Source organism: Temnothorax curvispinosus, unplaced genomic scaffold (genome assembly GCF_003070985.1).
Source record: "Temnothorax curvispinosus isolate PA1 unplaced genomic scaffold, ASM307098v1 QBEX01008582.1, whole genome shotgun sequence".
Taxonomy (NCBI): Eukaryota; Metazoa; Arthropoda; class Insecta; order Hymenoptera; family Formicidae; genus Temnothorax; species Temnothorax curvispinosus.
The window spans coordinates 15,371-38,831 of NW_020218362.1; the positions used below are offsets into that span (position 1 = coordinate 15,371).

Below are 23,461 nucleotides of genomic sequence, written 5' to 3' on the forward strand. Positions count from 1 at the left end.
ATACCTCAAGAGAGAAGGAGTGATCGGCTTTCCTTTCAAGTGTTGAAGTTCTCATCGGACATGTCTACTCTAACCGAGGTAGACATTTTTCTCACGCATTTAGACCAGGCCATTATTTAGTTTTCATTAACGACGGAACGGCTTTCATAAATAATAATCAGGAAGCCCGGACGTTAAATCGATGCGGGAAGCATCGTACTCTTGTTACGTTACTCAATATAACGGGTGAGAGTCTTTTGTAAAAGATATTTTACAAAATCTCACTAATTCCGACGCTACACGCCGAGACTCCCGTAGGCGGAACGGCTCCTCCTTGTTGCTTTCAATATTCCCCAAGCACTTACTTCGCGACGCCAATTTTACGAAGCAGTTAGCGGCGCTAACAAGTTATCGGAGTGAAATTGAAGGGAGATACCCAACGGCCGGGATATACCGGCGCGGATAGAAACTACACTACAGTTTGATCAGCTTACTGAAACTCGCCCTTCGGCTATTTTGATTACACCCAGCTAGATTTCTATCGTACACACAAGACGCTTCGGACGTCGCGTTTCCTCTCGACGATAAATTCTAAGGAAAAAACTGAGAATAGCCCGAATTAAACATTAACAACATTCTTATATTTCTCACATCAAGAGTAATTTCAACATTGACGAAATTTTTAATTTTTATATCAAGGCTGAAGATATAGTCCATCATATTTCGTAATCAATGCTGTGTTCGCTAGCGACTCTATCTTTCGCGTAGTTACCTGGGTCCGAGAAAATGAATAAAATCATCCAGTTACCAGAATATTTAAAACGTTTGTTTCTATTTAATTTTCTATTTAGCAGGATTGCATTACCGACAAATGGATTCCCGAATGCAATCGAGGAAGCCAGCGAGAAATCTTACGGTTCACGGCCATTAGAATGAAATGTGCACGGAGTTGTAGCCGGCGGCGATGGCGGTGTCACGAGTCAGCTGATAAAATTCTCGATTATTCGTGAAAAATTGGCCCGAGAGTACCGCGGGTTTCGGTGGCTTTTATAAATTGTCCGAACGGGCCGTTCGTTCCGGCAGAACGACCGATTTTACAGTTGTTGAATTATATGCCTGGAAAGTCCGGGCTTCCATTAAAATGGAATAACGTTCCCGATGTAGCGACGACGAATCGAGAGACACGTTTACTTTATCCTTCGAGAAAGTGAATAAGACGAATATAACTGCGCCGTTTATTCATCTCGAGATTACGGGATAAAGACGCGTTTATTCGACAATAGACAATCAGATTTTTTTTTATCTGTCTCAATGGCAAGTTAGTCGTAAAAACGTCGTACAAGTAAAACACAAGTATCGAGGCGAGGCATCGAACGACACGCTGAAGGATGGAAGGAAGGAAAGTCATATACATGTGTTCCACTTCCACGGACTCACTTATGACCCATATTCCTCTACAGTTTATGACGCAAGTTGTAAAACCGTCTGTGTTGGACGCTCCTAAACTTGATAAGGACTTAAGTCACCGGAACATCGAAATGTCGCGTAAAAGTTTACTTCGATAAACCTGGTGGCCTGTATCACTGAGCGCAATATACCTTATTTTAGACAAAACTTAAGACTCTGGAAATATGTACATATGTGTGTAACTCTTTACGAATAAGGTAGGACGTCATTAAACTTAAAATTTTTACCCTCACCCCCACATTTAATGCTTATGCCCCTTTGAATCGACGGCTTTCTCCATTATAAACGGCGGAAAGAAGAAAGGAGCGAACTTCGGCATGGTCGTCGATAAAACGTCGGCCGGGGATAAAGACGGCTAAGCAAGGCTAAGCATTTGTCGACGTGTGAAGTCGGTCCTAGCCGGAAAAACTTTCTGAAATATTGAGAGGCTCCAGAGAGACTTCCAGTGTTCGACGCGGATGCTGTACGATCCCCGTTTTTCCAATTCCCTTCCTATCTCTACCCTCTGGCTGCGAAAGTGGATGGACTGTCGCCTCTCAGTCTCTATTTAACAGCACAGATCGTTAAAGTTAAATTAACTACTTAAATGCGGTTTAAACGTTTAAATTTTCTAGCATGGAAATAGATAGCTTAATAAAATCAGATTAAAAATTGGCTACAGTTCAAAAGAGGTACAATGAACCTTATATAATGTATATATAATATAGATTTATAGACCTACGTGTCCGCACAGTATTATATCTAGTTGCTTAATTTTTGCAGTCTTCTACTTTTCTCCAACTTTATTTTGTAAATAATCACGTTGGAGAATAAATAAAATGACATTTGAAGCCGATAGCTTTATATCACAAAACAGAGAAATTAAAGAGCGAATCACGTACCTTTGTTTGAAAATTTATCGTGCATGAAATCTTCATTTGTATTCATTGGTGATATCGAGAATTCGATCAAGTCTCTATCGGAATTTGCAACTTGCGATCAGGAACCCACCAAGTATTTCCGACAAGGACTGCGAAACATACTCTAAAGGGACGCTAGAGAGGTACCCCGAAGAACTCAAAGCACTTCCCACGAATGTCAGAGACTTTTCCTATTATCGGACGCTCTCTAACGTTAATGCGTCCTTCCCACCCGGTATTTGGCTGTAAACTTAACGTATTTTCGCTGTTGACTTAAAACCTATCGAACTTTCCTCGTTACGTCAGATTTCATCGGCGGCTAAATGACGTCGGTAGAGTAAAATCGGCGTGAGAATGAGACTCTGCACTTAGAGCGTGAAAACGGTGAAAACCTTTTACGCGTAATCGCCGATATATTCGTAAAAATAATAAAACAAATTTTGATAGGTATTAGATATGTCACTAATTGTAACTCTGTTATTTATATTATATCTAATATTAAAGCGCTAATTAGTTTCATACTCGTGGCACATAGTAATATCGTTATAAGAAACAATAAAGCATTTTAATGACCAAAGCGTAGAATCTAATTTTTTGTTCATTATTCACATTATTCCATTTAATTAAAAGTACACAAAATAATGATTAAATCGAGTGAAATCATCCTTAAAATATCCCTCTTAATTAATGGCATTCATTAATATATCATTGTATATTTGATAACTTTTTGGACGAAAATATGAATAATTACTTATTGATGATCCTCACCATTATTTCCATTATCCTACAATAATCTGATATCATAATTATATTAATAGAAATTATTTGCCCTTCCTGAATTATACTATATTTCTGATTAATAATAATTTCAAATTGAAGATCAAAACATTTCACAGCCATCTAATCTATTGCATATTGTCAGGTAACAATTTCTTTATGTTTCAATATCTTTCTCTACATATTTTTACGCTGATTTAAACAGTCTTTTGACGATAGTATTTTGAATATCGTGACAATCCGAACGCGCGAGCAGATTTTTTCAATCGAAAGTATCGTGTACAATTTTGAGCTATTTTGCATCATATACGAATTAATTCAAAATATAAAGGAGCATAAGAGCGTGAAATGTCTGATACGTAAAAATTTTAGACAACCTGATGGTAAATTAGTTTTGGCGAGGATTTTATTCGGCAGATATGCCGGCGACCAAGAATTTCCGCACCGGACGCGGAATGGTAAAACCGAACCGTGAGCAAATAGTAATATGGGCGGTTTTACGCTAGGAGAAACGGACAGTGCGGCGACTGTTGGTGTGCATCGAGAAAATCCAGAAAAATCGCTTTCTCTTTTGTACCAGTGTGGTCCAACGTGGATAAAAATACGATGAACGTGCAATTTCGCCTTCATACTCGCCTTTGTGGTAACCACTTCATACCTTTTCCATCCACCATCGCTACTCTCATTCCTAAAAAGTTTCTACAATGAAAATAAAAATTCGCTTAGTGCACAAAGTGTATCGTTTCTCGAGTGAACTGAACTTATTTTCTAGGCCACGTTGTCTGATGATACAAATAATTCATTAACAAAATTCTTTAAATTATTTATTTAGATTATTTAAGCCTGCTCGTTTTTAATATTAGCACCACTTAATGGTAACTTTAATGAAAAAAGTTTTCTTTTTGTGTTTATATCATAGGTAATTTAATATATGTATATATATATTATAATATTATAAACAGAGAAAGTGAAAGAGAAAAAGGAAAGAGAATCGCTAAAGTCTTACTGAATATAATGGACTATTAATTTAACGAAAAAGTTGAGAAGTTAACAAGTATAGATTCTATCTAATTTTTACAAACTTTTTCTCTTGTCTCTTTTATATTTTCCTTCATAAAGATGCATGTCTAGCTGAGATAAGCTGGTCTAACAGCATCAAACAGACCGAGTTGTCGGATTACGTTCGGTGCGTAAAAATTCTAATTCATCTGAAAACTTTTTAGGAGATGACAGGGATAAATGCAAAATGGAAAAAAAATCAGCTGCGATATATCAATGTCGTACAACAACCGCAAAAGCATTCGCGAAATCCGGACGAGACCCTGTTTTTACGAACGTTCCCTTTTGCCCGCGAGACGCAAATTGTGGAATGTACGCCGCGGCCTGGTTCTCTTATTGCGTCGCGTGGAAAATGCATGCACGTTCCAGTGCAAAAGTAAGTAGTTTCGTTTAAAGCAGTAGTTCTCTATCTCTATTTCTCTCTTTGCCTCTCCCCTCTTTCTCTTGGGCTTTTTTAGGTCACAGATTCCTTAAATGATAAAGGTCATTTCAGAATATGAATGAACGAGAGAGAGAGTGAATGTTAGAAGGAACACGCGGTGTTTCTAAAGGTTCGTTTTGTTTCGATTAAATTTGAAAAGACAGCACATCTTATGCTCGTGCTAAGAAAAACTGCAGAAAAGATGCAAAACTATGAAAAACGCGTAATTTAGAAATTTTCCACTTCGATTTTCACCCCTTTTTTCCATAAGTTTTTTTTAATGATCTCTTCTGATAAACGGTCGCAACTGGAAGCCCATTTAAAGCGGAGAGATGAATCCCGGAGAGTTGAAATAACAAACGCCGCGCAATGAGGTGCTAACTCGAACGCCCGTTAAACTTTTCAAAATACGGTATGGCGAGCGCATTGGACTGAGGCGCGGCGAGGGTAAGGGAACAATAACGATATTGTTCGCTTTTGGTGCGCGAAGATCCAGCGCGTGCAATCTGCGGGCCTGGCATTGTTTCGTTAATTAAACGGATAAGCCGTTGCGAGACGACGGCGACGACGACAACTAACGGCGACGACGCGGATCATCGGGAGCTCTGACGCCAAGGGAAGCAAACGCGAACGAACGAACGAACGAGCGAGCGAACGAGCGAACGGACGGGCGCCGCTCGACGCGTCGCACAAAGCGGCGGAAACGTTTGACGGGGTTGACGGACGTAGCCGGAGATAACAAAGTTGGTGCCGCGATGGTAACGTGGTGCCGGCCGGCAGCGAGGGTGACGAAGAGAAGACTTCAAAGCTGAGGAGGACGGAATCACGTAGGAAGGACAGAATAAACGTCTATTCATACAGGGATCCAGTTCCAATATACACACGCTGACTTGTACAAATGTACGCAATGTTGCTTGCCATTCAGTCTACGCTTGATCAATGAAAAAGTAGTGGCAAGTAAGCCGGTGCTTGAATAGATTTTTTAAACGGATAATTTCACCACAGCTGTTACTTAATTTTCAATCCGTTGATAGACGGCTGTGAAAATATAAGATAAGGAATCTAATCTGCCATGGTAAGGGAAAAAGAAAATCCTCTCCATTAAAGTAATTGCCTCTCTATTAAGGCAAATATTTTCATCCAAGAAGATACCGTGTGTAACGTATACTTATGATAAAATATTGCAGAAAATTTTTCTGATGAATTATTTGATGCAAAAACCGACAAATAATCGGCGCGTAGTTTACTGAGTGCAGGAAAAAAGTCTATAAATTTATACGAAATATTACTAGGCTACAAAGATCTAGCACAACCGAGGATGGCAAAATGTTGTTTTAACTAACTTCTTATATTTGAGTAAAGTCTACATTTAATGCAAAGAGCAAGATTTAGGTATATAAGATAAATAATTCGCAACTAGCGCCTAATCTACATCTACTATATAATATTTAAATATAATTTATTCACTTGGACGTCTCTAGGTTTATACATGTCCAGATAGAAAGTATTGAAAGTATATTTCTCTATTGCAGTTGCCTCCTTTTCTTCCTCAAGAGATCTCTGTACGACCGAGTACGAGATATGCGCGAGATGGAGGAATAGGTAGAACAAGGCTGGCTGGTCCCGCGGGAGGACGAGCTACGCTGTCAAACCTCCGATCAATTTTTCACTCACGTAATTCCTTCGCTATACAATTTTCCAATGTACTACTTGCTATGTTGAACCTGCCAGCGTCGAAGGAGACCAGATCAGTTTTGAAATTTCCCCCCCGCCCCCTCCGTTCAAACGCATTCTCGCTCGTCCTCCTCGTTCTACTGTGCAGTAATCAAAGAGTCGTCGCATAGAGTGGACATTGTGCACAATAGATTAGATAAGAGAAAAGATAAATGACATAAGAAATGGATTGCAATAACATAGTGAGTATAGAATGGCTAATCAAAGACCATCTTCTCTGAGAATATAAAGAATAGATAAAAGTGCCTAAATTATAATAGATAATCCCCCAGTACGTAGAAAATCAATAAGATTTAAATTAAATATACTTTTGTGTCTTCGTGATAAATTTTCAAATTTTCCTCATAATGATTTTCCCTTTTCACGCATGTTCTCCGAGCTAATCCACGGAAGTATATCAGTTTTACGAACACGCCGTATACTTAATTTACTGCGATACGTTGGAAGCATTATCACTCTTCCTGTAGTTAGTAACTACATTTTCTGCACGCCTGCGATCCTTTGTTACTTTTCGCACACACTCACCTCTCTTTTCGTCGTATTAAATACGCGGATGCTAGTGTCGAGTTGGCTGTACGTCGTTGCAGGGCATCGCTAATAGACGCTAAAATACAATTTGCTGATAGATACGCGAGCAGCCTTCGGAGGAGTAGATTTTAGCAGGAGTAGAATATTAATTAATGTCGCACGATTCCATTAAAATGGCGCGCTGTCTAAAGGATATATCCATTTATCGTTAATAGCCTATTTAGCGCGACACGTGGGATTTATCCGAGTATCATTACTCTTTGTGAAATTATAACCTTGCGAACAAATGTGTTACATCCGTAATGATCATGATTTTGCAATAGAGATGTCAAACGTTAATTAATTATGCTACTACTAATCATCACAAAATTCATGTATTATAATTATGATATATATGCATTATAATTACAAGATATGAGAGATATCTTGTAATATAATACATTTATATAAAATCGCTTTATTATAAAATTCATTTTATTATAAAATTTATCATCTTTGTGTTTCTATATGATCGCATATAATTATTTTAGCTTTCTGAGGTGATTTTGTACCAATTTCTATATATGAGATTCGAGATTCATTTATTTCAAGAGGTAGAGATGGAAGAAGATTGTGTCTCCACACGATTCATTCGGCCATGTGCACATGCACACATATACTTATATCGTATAGCAATCAATATCTTGATGTTATTAAAGTACTACCAAGAGATACCGATATCGATGTTTTCAAGTTTTTCGGAGAAGTTTTGTACGCGCAGAAACTTCTGTATGTTGCAATTAATAGAGCCATTGTTGAACGAAAGAGGATCTGATTCTCGAGAGACGTACCGAGAGTTTTTGCGAATTCTGGCACGAAAGGGTTGCCTCTCATTCCTGGTCCAATTTCACCGGCAAACCGGTGCGTATATACGAAGCAATGAGATAAAATACCTTGGGGAATATAAGAGGGGTAGAGAATTCTGCAACATGGCGCGGAAAAGGGGTATAACGCGACTTGCCGCTCGTTTTAGTTTCTCTTGGAAGATCGACTTCTGGGCTATCGCAGTATCAACTCTCGCCGAGCCCCGTGACTCCCCGAATTGCTGATTGATTACGAGATTAGGATTGATCGCGCGAAAAAAAAAACACATGGCTGTAATAAATCACATGGCCGAATAAATCGTGTGGACATATAATCTTCTTCCATCTCTACCTTCTCCGTTTCTCTCATTCTCTCGTTCTCACACGTTGTGGCCTTTAATGTGCAAAAACGAGGAAATAGCTTGAAAGCGGCCATATAGAATGACAGTTCAGGAGGGCCGACGCGATCCAGGGGATTCTCACCCGAGACATTTCTCTTGCTCGCAAAAAAAAATCTGAGTCGGACACGACAGTTTCTGGGACACGTCGTTTAGAAATAAATTATATGTTTATAATAATATATCTTGTTGTCATATAGGCTGTGTGTCGTGTACGTGTGAAACGTGTTGAAAATATTTAAATTTCAATATCCTACCTGTGTATACAGCCTATTAATACGACTTAAGTAATCGATAAGCCGATAGGTTTAAAAAAAATCAACACACAGCTTACTCCGATAAGCTATGGAAATTGCAAGAAGTACATTCCGTTTAACATTATAATTATTAATTATTTAACAAATCTGCTTTTTGAAGCACGCAGTTTCCGTGTTGCGCGAAATAACAAGTCACCCTTTTAAGAGAAAATCGTGGTTTGTTCAAGCGGTACGTTGAAGCTTAGAAAATCCACAAACCACGTCTCTTTAAAATAAACGTTTCAACAAAACTGGATTTTTCCATAAATTCTGCTCTTTGTGAAGTTACGTAACCGAGCGGTCCGTGCGAAACAAAAATTAAACGCGTGCTCATTCTTACAGGTACAAAGAAGCCCTTTCTACGTTTCAAGTCTTGCATTACTCTGCCATTTTTCCACTCTTCAGCGAGACTGTCATTATTTCCACCGAAGATACAAGAAACGAATAAGCGGGTACACACACGTTATTATGAAATGTTCCGTCTCTCTACAGTGCATGTCGAGAGTACGCAATCAGTTCATACGCAGATTAACCCGAGTGGTAATTTAGCAGTCTGCGAGTGAACCGCGACTGCGAGATTCACCTGCCTTCGTATGTACTCATCAACATGCACTACACATATGTATTTTACGTACCGAACAATGCATCTGCGAGTTCCTCTCGTAGCATTTCATAACCCGCCAGCGGCAAAATATGAAGCACGGTAATTTTTACGAAGTCAGAATACAGCACAATAAAATTTCTTTTATCGGTACAAAATACAAGCAGTCATCTTAAATTGCCTCGTGACTCGTGATATTTCGCGAATCTAAGATTTCAAAACATTTTTATTTAAAAAAATATATACATATTTCAGGTCGAACCAAAGAATATATCCCTGCGAGAAATGAGCAAGCGTTTTAAGTAACAGCATACAACAAGCGTATATCCAAGGTCTCTCACTTGAGCGGATCTTGCAAGAAAGCTAAAAAGCCGGTTTCCGTACCGGTGAGATACAGTCAATCTCTTTCAATACAGAAATATGAAATTTTTCGCTGTTTACCGAAACGGTTTCGCTATTGATCGCGTTTGGTCGCAGCAGTTATTCGGTTAGTGAATAAAGTTTCGCCGACGAGGGATTCGGAGATGAGCAGAATCCTCGCGGGAGCGAATTTTCGTCGGGGACTTTGCGGCGCGTTCTTACCGGCGCACAAAGCCGCTATGTTTACGTATATCTATCGTGTGACGCCTTTTTCGCCTAGCCACGGGCTTCGAGCAGTTGCATGTTGGTAACGTAAACAGTCATCTATAGTATAATTCAGCGTAGGATAAGCTATCCTAGGAGGAACATCGTGGGAAACCACTACAATATCGAGAACGTCACTTGTCGAAGATAATCTCGTGATATTTCGTGATGGCATTCGAAAATTCACTCGCTATCTTTCGACTGACTTTAGAAAATATCTAATGATTTCCAAAGTGTCTCAACAAGACGTAAATAATATGTGTGTTAATGTTTCTCTCAATTGATCATATATGAATAATATATTTTTAAAATAGACATATAATCGTCTCGTTTTAACTTTTCATTTTATAACTTTTCTATTTCACATATCGGTGAGTGAGTGTAAAACAATTTGAAATATCAAAAAACATTTGACAGTTTCCGATTTGACAGTTTTTAAAAAAGCATGTTATATTTTTGTATAAAAGTCTCTCCTTCTTTTTCCTCGAAATGGCGAATAATCTACTGTTTTGCACAATTAACTCAAATAGGATTTATGTCGGATTTATTACTCGGCTATACTACTATTTATTTAAGTTGACTTCCCTGCCAATAGATGACAGCACCTTATGATGAGGTGCGAGCCACAGGAGAACAAGAATTCTAAGTAAACTGGAATTTTTTTTTATATAGGTACCGGTTCCGCCGTAGAGCGGTTATTCAATAAAGATTCAATGGAACTTGATAAAAATACAATAAAAATAAAACGATCGATATAAAATAAGAATTATGCGCGTAAAAGCCAATAATGTTCCGAGTCTTTCGAAAAATTAATGTATTTATAGCTTTGCAATAACCATAAATTTTCAATTTATTACCAAATGTATTATTTATTATAATAATAGTCGATATATTGTGCGTTAGCACGTTCTTGCAAAAATAAAGTTTTGAGAAGTTTGTAAATTGTATACAGATTGTCGTTGTTAATCGAATACCGATACTATGATTTTCTTATCAGCACCGGAAGTCACATAAACCGGCTCTCGTCTCGAGCGGCTTATGTAAAAAATATATAATTCATTACTTTCTTTTTCAAAGCCCGAGATAATCTTTTGTAGACATCTCATTCAGTTTCATGGCGGTTTTACATAGTTAGAAAAGATAAAATCGCCTTGCAAATAGTTCTTTAGAGTTCCATCTTGCTGCATTACCCCCACAGTCCCACGTTATAACATTACGCGAATAATGATGTTATGTCTGTATTAATCGACATACGTTTAACATTTCTCTCGCCGTTCAAAGTTAAAAGGCTTAATACAATCGGCAACGTAATTCGTAACGTGGGTTCCGTAAAACCTAATCAAATTTTTATCTCAAAAGCCATTTTTAATATCTGCGCATAGTTATGGAATTCTTTAGTCTAATTAGTGTCGTCGAAAGTTTTTTTATATGCAAATTTAATTGATAATCTCTTGAATCTGCATGTCTTTAGAAGAAATTATAAGTTTACGTTTAAATATACGTGCAAAATCCGGATAAATCCGAATATATCCGCGAGCCTTCGCAATTTCGAATACGGTGCAACACGGATTTTCGAATATTAGAGGTATATTGAAAAACTCACAGAGTTAACTCACAGTTAGTAAAGCACGGAATTTTCGTTAGTTTATCAGTAGGGGGAGAGAATCTTCCCCAGCGTAAAAGGGAATAAAAATTGAGGAAGCGAGAACCCCGTCTCGAACGGTATTTGAAACTTTTGCATAACTTTGATATCGAAGGCATTTGCAAACTTTTAGGGAGACGCTCTCCGAAAATTTGCGCGAATTTGCCAGGCAAATCTGGCAAATTCGAGGTTCGCGTACGGTACGCTGGCGGTTCGGTGGGAACCGAACGTATAAAGGTAAAGGTAGATAGGTAGACGCGTCGCCCACTCACCTCGCTGCGCCGCAGGCAGGCAGGCAGGCAGGCAGGTAGATCCGCAGCCGGTCGAAGCGGTCGAAGCGGACGAACCGGGGTCGCAGGTCGCAGCACGACGATTATACGGGTCGGAGTAACCCGTCGGAGTAAGCACGAGGGTACTCCGGCAAGACTTCCGTTGACGTAGACCGATGCACGGTTACTACGCGCGCCTCCCCGGTCACCAGCTTGGCTCTCCGTCCGCCAAGCGGGAAAAAAGGAAAAAGTGGAGAGAGACAGACAGAGAGAGAGAGAGAGAAGGAGAGAGAGTGAGAGAGAGAAAGAGCGTGTGTGTGTGAGGGTGAGTGAGAGAGGTACGAGGCGGGTGAGTAGAGAGAGAGAAAGAGAGACAGAGATAGCGAGTGTGCGATGCGGTGTGAGAGATCGAAGTCTCGTGGCAAACGTTCGTGGACTGAGTGAACCCTGAGTTCGGACTGAGCGGCGCTTAGGCGACGTTAGCGCCGCGCAACGGGGGGCGCGGGAATCACCATCGATCCGCCGAGGGTGGTATGGGAAGAGCTCCGCGTTAGGAGAGGGGTGCGGAATAGGGATTGGTCGCCTCGTCGGCCGAGGGGACAAGGATGAGCGGAGATAGAGGCGAGGTTGCGGTAAGACATGCCACCACTACTACCACCGCGCCGCCGCCGCCGCCGCCGTCGCCGCCGTCGCCGCCGCCACGATCGTCGCGGTGGCAAGGATTAGGGACGGAAGAGAGAGCCGATGATGCGAACGGGGACGAAGGCGAAGCGCGGAGCGTAAACGCGCCGCTTTCGCTCCCCTAAAATCCCGATCATTTTTAGCCTCCATCCCTCTTTCTCTCGAATATACGCCCTCTCTCTGTACCCCTTTCTCCCCCCCTCCCTCATGCCGCTTTCCCTGACCCTTCTCCCCTTCGCCCGTCGGTAACCCTCCGTTCCCTCCGTTCGGTCTCCCTTGCCGCCCACCGCCACGCCTCTCTCCTCATCTTCGTGTCCTTCAGCCTTCTTCTTTGTCCTCTTCCTCCCTGTGTAGATATATATACATATACATCTCTAAAGTTATAAATATATGTCCTCGTGCATAATTCAATTAAACGCGACCATCTCGAAGATGCTTTAGATTGACGCGATATCATTGGTTCAACCAGATCCAAGAACATCGAGCAATCATTTTAACTTCTTTATTTTTATCATTTTTATCATTTTTATCGCGCGAGCGGGGGCTCTTTATCTACCTATCTCGAAACTCGAAACATCCCTCCAGATCAAAGCGCGTTATCTGTCGTCTGGCCAGATCGCTGAGATCCGCGTTTAGACTTATTGTTAAACGCGCTTGCACGCCGGTGGATGAATGAACGAACGTCAAGCGCAGCGTTGCTTACCGCAAATGCGCCATATGCAAAACAAGGGAGGCTGAAACCCTTCTAGGGTGACCGGAAATTGTATAATTTCCTCGCATTCTGTACGTCTATAATAGTTGCTTTGCCGTCAACATCACGCTGACAGCATGCATCTACGGAGCATCTCCGGCTCCGGGCTCCGGATCCGGACATTCCGGACTGCAGACTGGCGGACTGATTCCTCGTGAAAAAATAATGCGGGCTCTACAATGCGAGTCGCAAGTCATAAATCGCAAGAGATTTGCCAATCACAGTCGAATTTGAGAAGAATAATCGACTGTGATTGGTCAATTTCATATACGACCCACGACTCGCATATTGTAGACCCCGCATAAGTCCCAAACTATAGAACAAACATTTTCGTACGAAACTTTAAAAAAGCACATTTTATTGAAAATATGAAAGAAATTTTGATATTTTACATAACTTTTTTGCCTATTTAAAATTATTTTTTATTTTATTCCGAATAAAATGTAATATTTGTCTGTTTATGTATTAAAAATGACACAAGATTGTCTAAGATAATTTCTAAAGACTTTCTATTTTAAGGCTATTTTTCGTGAAAATAAAGTTTTGAACGAAAAAATTTTAGTTTACATTTTTCGAGTTATTTTTTTATGAAAAATCATCCCCGGTTATAACATCATAGTTCAAAGTTCAGAGCGTGTACAGCGTAGTTGTAAAATTTCTGAACCGGTTTTTAATTAAAAAACAATGTAAAGATAACACAAATTTGTTTATTTTGAAGTTTCATACGTACCACAAGCTTCGAAAAGCGAACGATAGCAAAGTGTTTACAATTAGAGATAGAAAACGTTCTGAAACTCTCTTCAATTCGTTGGTTATAGCAGTAGGAATGGCTTCAATACCCTTAAAATGCTTCTCTTTCAAGCATAATCTGATTTTGAGAAAGAGGAAGCAATCGACCGGCTAAATCCAGTCAATGAACTGGATTGCCACACTAGGATTTATTTCTATGTCGAAAAGCTGGAAAGTCTCATGCACGAGAAGACGCGGACAAACATTTTTCTTTTCTTTTCTTATAATTTTTTTTGGAACTTATCCAATGAGATTTCTTTGTCAATGTTCCGTGTTTTGCCGATTATTCGAGTAATAACTTTACACGCTCAACGTATGCACTGATTCTTTTTCGTTCTGTATAACTGAGAAAATAGCGTCCATTTCACGTCGCTTTCAATGAGGATCTTTAATCCTCTTTAAAACTTTTGTACTATCTGAATATCGCACTCCGAGACAAATACAAGATTGATTTGATCTAAAAAACATGCGAAAAACACTTTATGTTATATTACCACCGTCTATATTATCCTGTCCCAATATTAATTTGCCATTTGTATTCCACGCAAGTTAATTAATTAAACATAAACATGCAACTTGATTGTTGGCTAAAAAGGACTTGATCAAAATTACTGGAATTCAGCACGTACAGAATATTAGAAGAATATAATAGCGTCGAACATCTGCTCTTGCAAGAAGAAATGCTGTCGGACGTAGAAAGATATTTTACTGTTATACAAAAATCTTGTCTCTTAGATAAACTTTAGATTTTATCTAGAAGATTACAATTTTACAATCATTGGAAATTGCAGCAACCAATTTTTTTATTATATAATCGGAAAAAATCATATTGCTCAGCAAAATAAGCTTCGAAAAAACTACTCGAATAAAATTATAGGGTCAAGAATAAAAAAAAAGAGTTTTGCTATCTCGAATTTATTAGGATTATTAGGCAAATTGCTAGCTGCAGTCCGAAAAACCACCAATAAATGGTTGCTTACAATATTAAACCCCAGATATTTGGGGTAAGATATAAAAGATGGGCTTTATAGCACCGTACAATATCTAACGCTGTTTCCGATTTTATTGATGATTCGGAGATTGGAAGCCTTTCGATTCCAAGAAAAATTGCTCAACTATCAAGAAGGAAATCACTTAGACGTTCCGTACAGTTTCGAATAAATATGTAAAAGCATCGATTACTGAGATTACTTATATATTTTTTTTTATCAATATATAATAAACGTATTCATATAAGAGCAGTAAAACAAGACTACAATAGTGTGTTTTAGTGTTTTTTAGTAGATTTATATGTTGAAATTGTCGTTTTGGATTCTAGAATAAAAACACTTATTTCATTGCTCCTTTCGATAAATTGCGGCGTACGTACCGCTAGTAAATATGAATAATTTACAGTCTACATTATCTTAGTTATGTCGCATTACATACATATTAATTATCTTTACTCGTAAACAAAACGCATTCGAGACTATATTTATATTAAATATAACATTAAGCTGATCGCTTTGATAAAATGAAATATATATTATTATAATAAGAATGTAAGTAAGGTGAAAAATATATTAGAGCCACGTAAAATTTACGATTAGTGTTCTACTTTGTAAAGTAAATATTACACTTAATAATATAGCACTTTATAAAATTTAAATTAATTAAGATGCTTACATCTTCTCTCCCGTGCAAAAAATCTTAATAAATTTCAATCTATTAATTCGATTGTATCTACCAGGTACTTTGTAATAAACAGGGCCCAGACGTTACCGTTGTTTATGCCTGAATCAGTAAGATCAGCTACGTATCATTTACATTCCGATTAAGCACCACCACCGCTATTTTCAATCGGTGTGCCGTTAAATTCCGAAAAGTTAATCATGTTTAAAGCACTCTATTGTACTCGTCATGATCTCCATCTCGGACATAAGTAACGCTAACGTTCAAGTCCCAGTAATAAGATTACATCATCCATTTTATAATGATATACGGGATGTGGCTTTACAGGAAAAATGCTTCGCTGAATTTTATTTGGCATACTTTGCGATTGGGATAGTTACTGCATGGTTCCAACAATCAATGAGGAATGTCAGTGTGGCACATATTACGTATGCATCTACATTGTGCGCGTTTTAAGTGTCAGTAACTATTCCTCGAACATTTAGAGATACAAATCATTTGTCAAATAAGAATCTATTGGTCCGAAGAACGTTGATAAGACATGTACGGATGAAAATAAACCCTCCGTATTCCTCCCCTGTTCTTGAGCGTAATATTCCTTCCCTGTTCTCGAGCAGAACGGCGCAGTCTCGTCTATGGAATATTACAGTGTATTTTTAATCAGATTCGTTACAAAAGTTTATCTAAAATGTATTACAATATGAAACCAATAAAACTCGTATAGATATACAAAGTAAAAAGTTGATGTGTCAAAATAATATCAATACACCCTTTATTCCGAAGAATAAGAGCGGTCCAAAGTGAGCATAATGTGTCCAAGTCATCTCTACTCTGTAAAAGAAAAGTAAAATTACATGAACAAATTAAAAGTAATATAAATAATATGTAAAAATTATACATTAAAAATTATACATGTAAAAATTATACATTATATGTATACATTTTCAAATCGTATAAATTTTACACTTACTGTTCACATAATTTTACGTATTTCTTTTACAGTACCGTCTTTTTTCTAACTCGTTACGCGTTTATTTAATATTGAACAGTGTCGAGCATTGTCGAAGTGTGAGAAAAGTTCTTAGTTTCATTTTTGAATCATTTCACTTATATATCTCAAATCATTTTTGTAATTAACAAGATCACAATATGTATGTAAATCCATTTGAGCCTTGTTTTAAATTACAAAGAATGCAAAATATAAGAGCCGATTACCAATAAGAGCTTCGAGCAAATTCTAACTGACATAATCGATGATTAATTCGACCGGAACAATTGCTCACAGTAAAAATTTTAATATATAGAATTATAATTCGTCGTTTCTAATCTAAGTTTTCTTTTCATATATGTTAAGTAAAAAGTTCATAATTATATCTATGTCAACAAAATATTATAGATATATAAATATTATAGAAATATAAAATATTTCCTGACAAGTTCATCATCGGTTAAATTAATCGGACTTTGGTCGAAGTCACCCTAAAATCTTATGGTATTACGTGTCTGCGAATAGATTCTTGCAGGAAACTTGCTCACAAGTTGTAAATTTAATTTCAATTTAATAAACATCATATTCCTAAGTAAGAAAAAAAATAAAGAAGAAAAATTAAAATAATTGAAAATGAAAGTTTTTTATGTATTAAATGATTATAAAGCATTTTTTTTCTTGTATTTTCTTTCATAATGGAACTTTAGAGTTTTTCACACACTGTTGTTTATTATGGAAAAAATATTCATATTTTCCAAGATATATATTCCAAGATATATATTATATATATTCGACAAGTGAAAACGGCGATTTTTATCAAAAGATTTATTCAGCTTTTAATCGAATCAGATTATCGTGAAAGGATTTGCTTTCTTGTATAGAAATCCGTACCTGGATTTAGATGAAACCATCTACCCATACAGCAATAGAAATCTGCGAGATATACTGAAATCATCCTGGATATCCCAAACATATTGCGATTTGCTTAAGATATTCCTAGTTCATTATATATCTTTGACGTGTCCTAATATTGAACATTCAGAAAGTCTCAATAAAAAATATGTAAAAATTATAAAGTTAATCCACATAGCATACAGTCTAAAGGTACTTTAGGCGCTATAGTTAAAAATATATATACACGGCTAGAATATATATACATATGGCAGTGTGGTTATATTGTATTATATTTAAAAAGTGTATGCTCCAGAGATATATCACCCTCCCTCCCCTTTTCTCCCTCTCACTTGCTTTCAATATAATGCTATGATTTCTCAGCAAGATATGTTGAAGAAATCCCGCAGATCTTTTTTTTTTTTTAATTTTACTGTGTGGGTAGTCACAGGCTCGATGTTGATTTTCTATACGATTACTCTGGAGTTCGCTGCGAACTCTGCGATGCAATACCAAATCTTCGTAAAATGTTCTAAACACGTATCCACGATTTCTTAGCTAAATGGAAGCAATGCCGCCTTACATTCTTGCATGAAATTTGCAAATTATTGCAAGGATTGATAAAAATTGAGATACGTCGCTCCTTTTATGTACATTTTAAAAAACGAGAGACCTACGTGCATGAAATGTTATGTCATGATATAATTTGGATGACAGGTAATTATAATTTTACCTATTTATCGTATTTAATTTTTCTTGTACACCTTGCAATTACTTGTAAATTTTCTTTTACTTCATATTTTCTAAAAACATTTTCTAAAAATTAAAAAAATTTTTTTCAATTTCAAAAACTTTTTTAACGTTAACGAAAATCTTGTCTCCAATGCACTAAAAAAGGCACTGAGAAAGATAAAATATAGTAGATAGTTCACGTTTATACTGAATGTCGTGATATAGCTAACCGTCACTTGTATAGCATTATAAATAGAGGAGAAATTAATAATTATTCAAATAGTAAAACATAAAATCGGAAATATATGCTTGTCTTTTTTTTCTATTGTTTCAACATTCCTCATTGATACGTATAACAAAATTATGGTACAAAAAATGGTTGTGCCATTAAAATAAACTATATTAATAGACACTAACTACATACTAGATTCCTTGGTAGTAATAATCTCGTTGGTATTATCAACACGAATCAAAGTAGATGAATTTAATACAAGAGCTCTACCAAGGGTAGCAACTCGTTCCACTACGCACGAGGCAGAGAGGCGTGCTTCGGCATCGTGATCCCAACATTCTTCCATTGTATCACAAATTGATGATAGTCCCTGAAATAGCACACATTTCAATTATAGACATTAAAAAAGCTACATATTCATTTTAATTTTTTTTCTTTTTTTTCTTTTAGATAAGACATTGTTCTTTATTATAAAGCTATCAAAAAAGCTTTCCATTATTAGTCCTTATGCATAAATAATTTTGTTGCTCATCCATCAATGTACAGTTCCTTCGTTATTTAATATACAAAAATTTTATTCTATGAATAAGATTAAAACAGATATTTCTGTACTTTTTTACTTACTGGATGTTTACGCCAAGTTTCTAAAATCAGCGGCCTCTCTTTTTTATGGACAACGCTTTCTTGCATGTCTTCTAGAGTAGGATGGAGACCGACTTCGTCCTCAAATGGTAGTCGATATTCTCCTATTGGTCCCTAATATTGAAATAAAAACAATTAGCAACTTTCGACACGCGATTAACTTACAAGGCTTCTAGTACGTGATTATTTCCCCTGTGTGTGATTATATGTTAAGGAAATACCCAGAAAATAATACCCAGTGTTTATTTCATTATTATTTTATGTATAATTTGCATTTTTATTATCATTCCTCAAAGTAAATTTTGGCATATTATGGTTTTGGCATTTCAGTTTTCTTCCAATTTCTTGTAACGGAGTTAGTTCAGATAGTTCAGATTTAACAAATTTGCAGATTTGGATAAATTCAATTTTTCGAATATTAAAATGCGGATTATTTGGGTAATACCGATGTCCGAATGAACGGATCGGATAACCCAAGAAATCGGATATCGGATATCCAGTTAATTGTTTTCTCGATATCCACATATCCAGACCATATTTACAGCTCTAGTCTTGAGAGCTCGCAGTTTAGCAAAAATGCATGTTCTCTGTAAGACATATTGCATATAATATACATTACGTACATTTTGTACAGTACATCTTGAAGCTAATTCCCATAGAACTAACCCACATGCATACATGTCAATTCGTAAAAATGAATCTCTAGTGAAATTTATTGCTCCTTCTAAAACTTCTGGTGCCATATATCGTCGTGTCCCAACCTATAAGTAACAAATTATTAAGTGATTTTTATACATCATAATAAAAAATTGTAACGATATATATAAACATTACCTGTCCGTGTGTATCGCCGCAAGGTTTTCCCGGATGAAAAATAAGTGCCAAGCCAAAATCTGCTATGCAGGCACTCATGTCAGCCTTCAGTAAAACGTTTTTTGACTTAAAATCTCTATGAGCTACAGCTGGTTTATAACCATCTGCTTTGTTAGCCGGGATTTCCTCATGTAGATGCATTAAACCTCTGTTAACAACAATCTTTTTATTAAAAACTAAATAAAAACTCAGTAAAAGTGTTGCTCTATTTAATTGATGTGTAATCTTGTTTTGGTTCTAGAAAATTATTATCGCTATTATTATAATTGTTACCTTGCCATGGACTCTGCAATTCTACACATCTCAGGCCAGGTTACAATATTTGCTTTTAGATAATCACACAGTGAACCCTTTTCATGATACGCCGTAATTAACCAAAATTCAGCTTGTAAATTATCCCCACGTTTTTCAACACCTATAAAGTGTAATATGTCCTCGTGATCCATATGTGCAAGCTTAAAAATCTCTTGTTCAGTCTGCCAAGATTGCTTATCTTGAATGGGAAAAACTTTAACTGCCACGATTTCATTTTTAAATTGGGCTTTCCAAACTGCTCCGAAACGACCTCGAGCTTTAATCTCAAGAAGTTGTATTGGTCGTAAGCCTAGATTAGGTGAAGGTTGTGGCAATGGTACAGGTTCCAACGTTGGTACCTGAAAGATTTACATTAATTGCATTAATTAAATAATACACTTAACAATTTTATAATAATCTCAAAGTACAAACCTCGTTAAAATAGCTCAATTTTCGGCGACGATAGATCCACCAAAAAGAAAATGAACTAATCGTAAGAAGTATAGGAATTGCTATTAATAGGGCAAGTGTTATTGCTTGCTGCTTCGCACTGGGCACAGGTTCAAGTTCTGAAAAGGAATTTATTTAAATATTATTACAAGTACGTTGCAAGAGACAGATTTATTTTCAAGTAAAAATCAATACTGCATAACAAGATTGAATAATATACCATGAATGACAGATGGTTCTGTAGGCTTGGTGGTTGGTTGTGGAACCCAAGAGAAGTTTTGGTTACACATATTGCCTTCGCAACAACAAAAATAGAGTTCATTTTTTCTTTCCATACTATTCTCCACACAAAGCGGTTTACCATAACAATCATTGTTATCTAAAAAGCAACCCTGAAAATAAGGTATAAGATGTATAGCAAAATTGTATACGACAAGAGAATAAAATCTATAATTGTCAATTTCTCGAGAAAAGAACAATATGAAACAATCTTAAAAAAAATTGCAATTTACAAGATTCAACTCAAGACCTTGAGACTCGTTGGCAAGAATGTTCGATATTACAAAATAATGTAAAAATAAAATACGCGAAATTTTTCGACACACACATCTATCTAACTTCTAATATATATCTTAACTTTGCACATTTTTTTCTTTAAAATCCGGTCCATTTTAATTATTTGTACATATAACAGACTTGTATAATAAATTATACGTAATAAATAATATTAATCAGATATAAATAACCAACCTTTAATTTAATTATTGTTTCTTTAGTAGTACTGTTCATCGTCCATAGCACATAACAATGATTACGTTTCTCTAGGTCATGCTGGACACATTCTTCCCTTCCTGAACACTCTTGTTCGTTCTCCGCACACATTGTGTCATTGTAAAATTCGCAAAAAACTGAGCCTTTAATATCTTCTGCAGATATAGTTCCTAAAATAATCGATCAAAATTCTATGATTTTTCTATTTAACATTAAATATTTAATAAATTAAATTATTAACTGTTTTATTTATTTATTAAGTATTGCTTAACTGCAGCTATATTCCTTTCATCTAATAGTTTGTTTTAACAAGATAATTTTTAATTATTGTTACGTATGTAAATGTATATATAGTTTATAATTAAGATACCTCTTATTACAATATTTTCTCTGTCAAAAAGTAGACAAAGATATAGAGTTTGTCTTCACACACATACGAAACATTCTACAACTTAACACTTATAAGACATACAGGCATATAAAAGCTGCTATAGCTGCTGCTACGATTAGCCTATATGTATGCCAAACTTGCACAAAGTTTAGCATATAGGACTTGGTCACTGTTCAACTGAGTATAGTCAGAAAAACAAATCTCAAACTACCACTGTAATTGTTTGCAAACTACATTCTATTATTCATCTGTCTACAATTTACAAAGTAAAAACAGTGACATAAGTGAACGTAAGGAACAAATTACTGGATAAGTTTCAAATTCATAGACAGAATTGAAGAATTAAAGTCAAGTATACAGGAGTTTCGGACCTTAACAGAGACAGCAGCGTAATCGTTTGCAAACATGTAAGTTTAATGCAAAAGTGTAAGATTATCATAATCTCAGCTTTATTCGAATTAAGATTGGTTTTAATAAGGAGCTAATACATTCTCTCAAATACAATCAATGACAACAGAAATAAAGACAACTTTGACCAAGTTCTGATTAACTTACTCGGTTTTTAACTTGTCAAACGATATTCGTACTATTTTGTTAATGTAAATAGGACATTTAATACACGAAGAGAAAAAGCTTAGATTAGATATAACAAAATATACAGTAGAAAATTTTGCGATAAGCAATTCTGCCGGTTAAATTAAACACTGACTAAGATTAAGTTAATTGGAGTTTGGTCAAAACTTTCTCTCGTTTATCTCTCTTTCTCTCTCTCTCGCTCTCTGAAAAATTCCATAATCCTTTAAATCTTCCGAGGGTAAGAGCTTTGAAAAAGAAAAGCGCAAATTTTAAACGACATATATATGTTACCTAATAATCCCAGGAAGATGAGAGGCAGTATCGTCGCGTATACGGACATGGTGAGCGAATCGTAAAAGCATACCAGTAATTTTGAGTCTATTAGCTATTAAGCAAATTGTAGTAATTTATCCGCCGACACATCTCTTCCTTTCTCTCTCTTCCTCTCTTTCTCTTTCCCGTCCCTGTCTCTCTGTCTCTCTCTCTCTCTTTCTCTCTCTTGTTTCTCCTCTTCCACCTTTATACCAGAAATACGCACAGCACAGATTTATGTCATCTTTAAAGTCAAATCATTGCCAGTCTCGTAACCTCCGAGCAAAAAACATGCTCCTTTTTTTTTCCTCTCTTCCGCCTCTTCCTCCACACGGCACGCGGCGCGTTAACGCGACACACCAGCAGCGCGCAATTAACCCACACGCGGTATCCCCAGTTAAATTAAGACAGATATTTCATTTTCGGGGCCGAGTTAGAATTAGAAGGAACGGTACGGCAGGCGCGCGAGATCGAGAGACGCACAGAACGATGTGCCGGGTACGGAACACCTACGAGCTGTACACTTATCTGACTTTATCATCGACACGAAAGTACAACACGGCGAAACATAAATATCGCGTATCGTGGGAATTGGGAATAAAGCCTGAGGGAAAGAAGACATTTGATGTCTAAAGTCACGGTCTGCTTCTAATATGGCAGTCTAGCGCTTTTACCTTGGTCATCGATCAGTTATTACCCGGAGTCGTCCAACTGCCGCATATTTCACAGATGCCAGCGCGCGCAGTGCCCTCTGATCGACGATCCTACTTTTTCCCAGCCGCGGAAATACGAAGTTTCTCTCTCATCACTCATGCGAATTCTTTTTCAATGATTTTAGGGATGACTCCCCTATGACTCCGATATAAAATTCTGATTAACCA

At 36.8% G+C, this 23,461-nt stretch overlaps 1 protein-coding gene across 4 annotated transcripts; it reads right to left on the reverse strand.

The window, feature by feature from the left end:
- Positions 1 to 14,802: 14,802 nt before the first annotated feature.
- Positions 14,803 to 23,251, reverse strand: LOC112457989 (activin receptor type-2A). Of its 4 annotated transcripts, none has more exons than XM_025021338.1 (10): positions 22,560 to 23,251; positions 21,281 to 21,471; positions 20,751 to 20,922; positions 20,513 to 20,649; positions 20,060 to 20,439; positions 19,748 to 19,934; positions 19,537 to 19,674; positions 18,896 to 19,027; positions 18,464 to 18,641; positions 14,803 to 16,061 (listed from the first exon to the last, which is right to left on the reverse strand). In XM_025021338.1, the coding sequence occupies exons 1-10, from the start codon at positions 22,606 to 22,608 to the stop codon at positions 15,910 to 15,912; spliced, it is 1,716 nt and encodes a 571-aa protein (XP_024877106.1). In that variant the 5' UTR covers positions 22,609 to 23,251; the 3' UTR covers positions 14,803 to 15,909. The 4 variants fall into 4 exon arrangements, with proteins under 4 accessions (XP_024877106.1, XP_024877109.1, XP_024877107.1 ...); XM_025021341.1 differs by having other exon boundaries at positions 15,971 to 16,259; XM_025021339.1 differs by having other exon boundaries at positions 15,971 to 16,259; positions 18,457 to 18,641.
- Between the last annotated feature and the right edge of the window lie 210 nt (positions 23,252 to 23,461).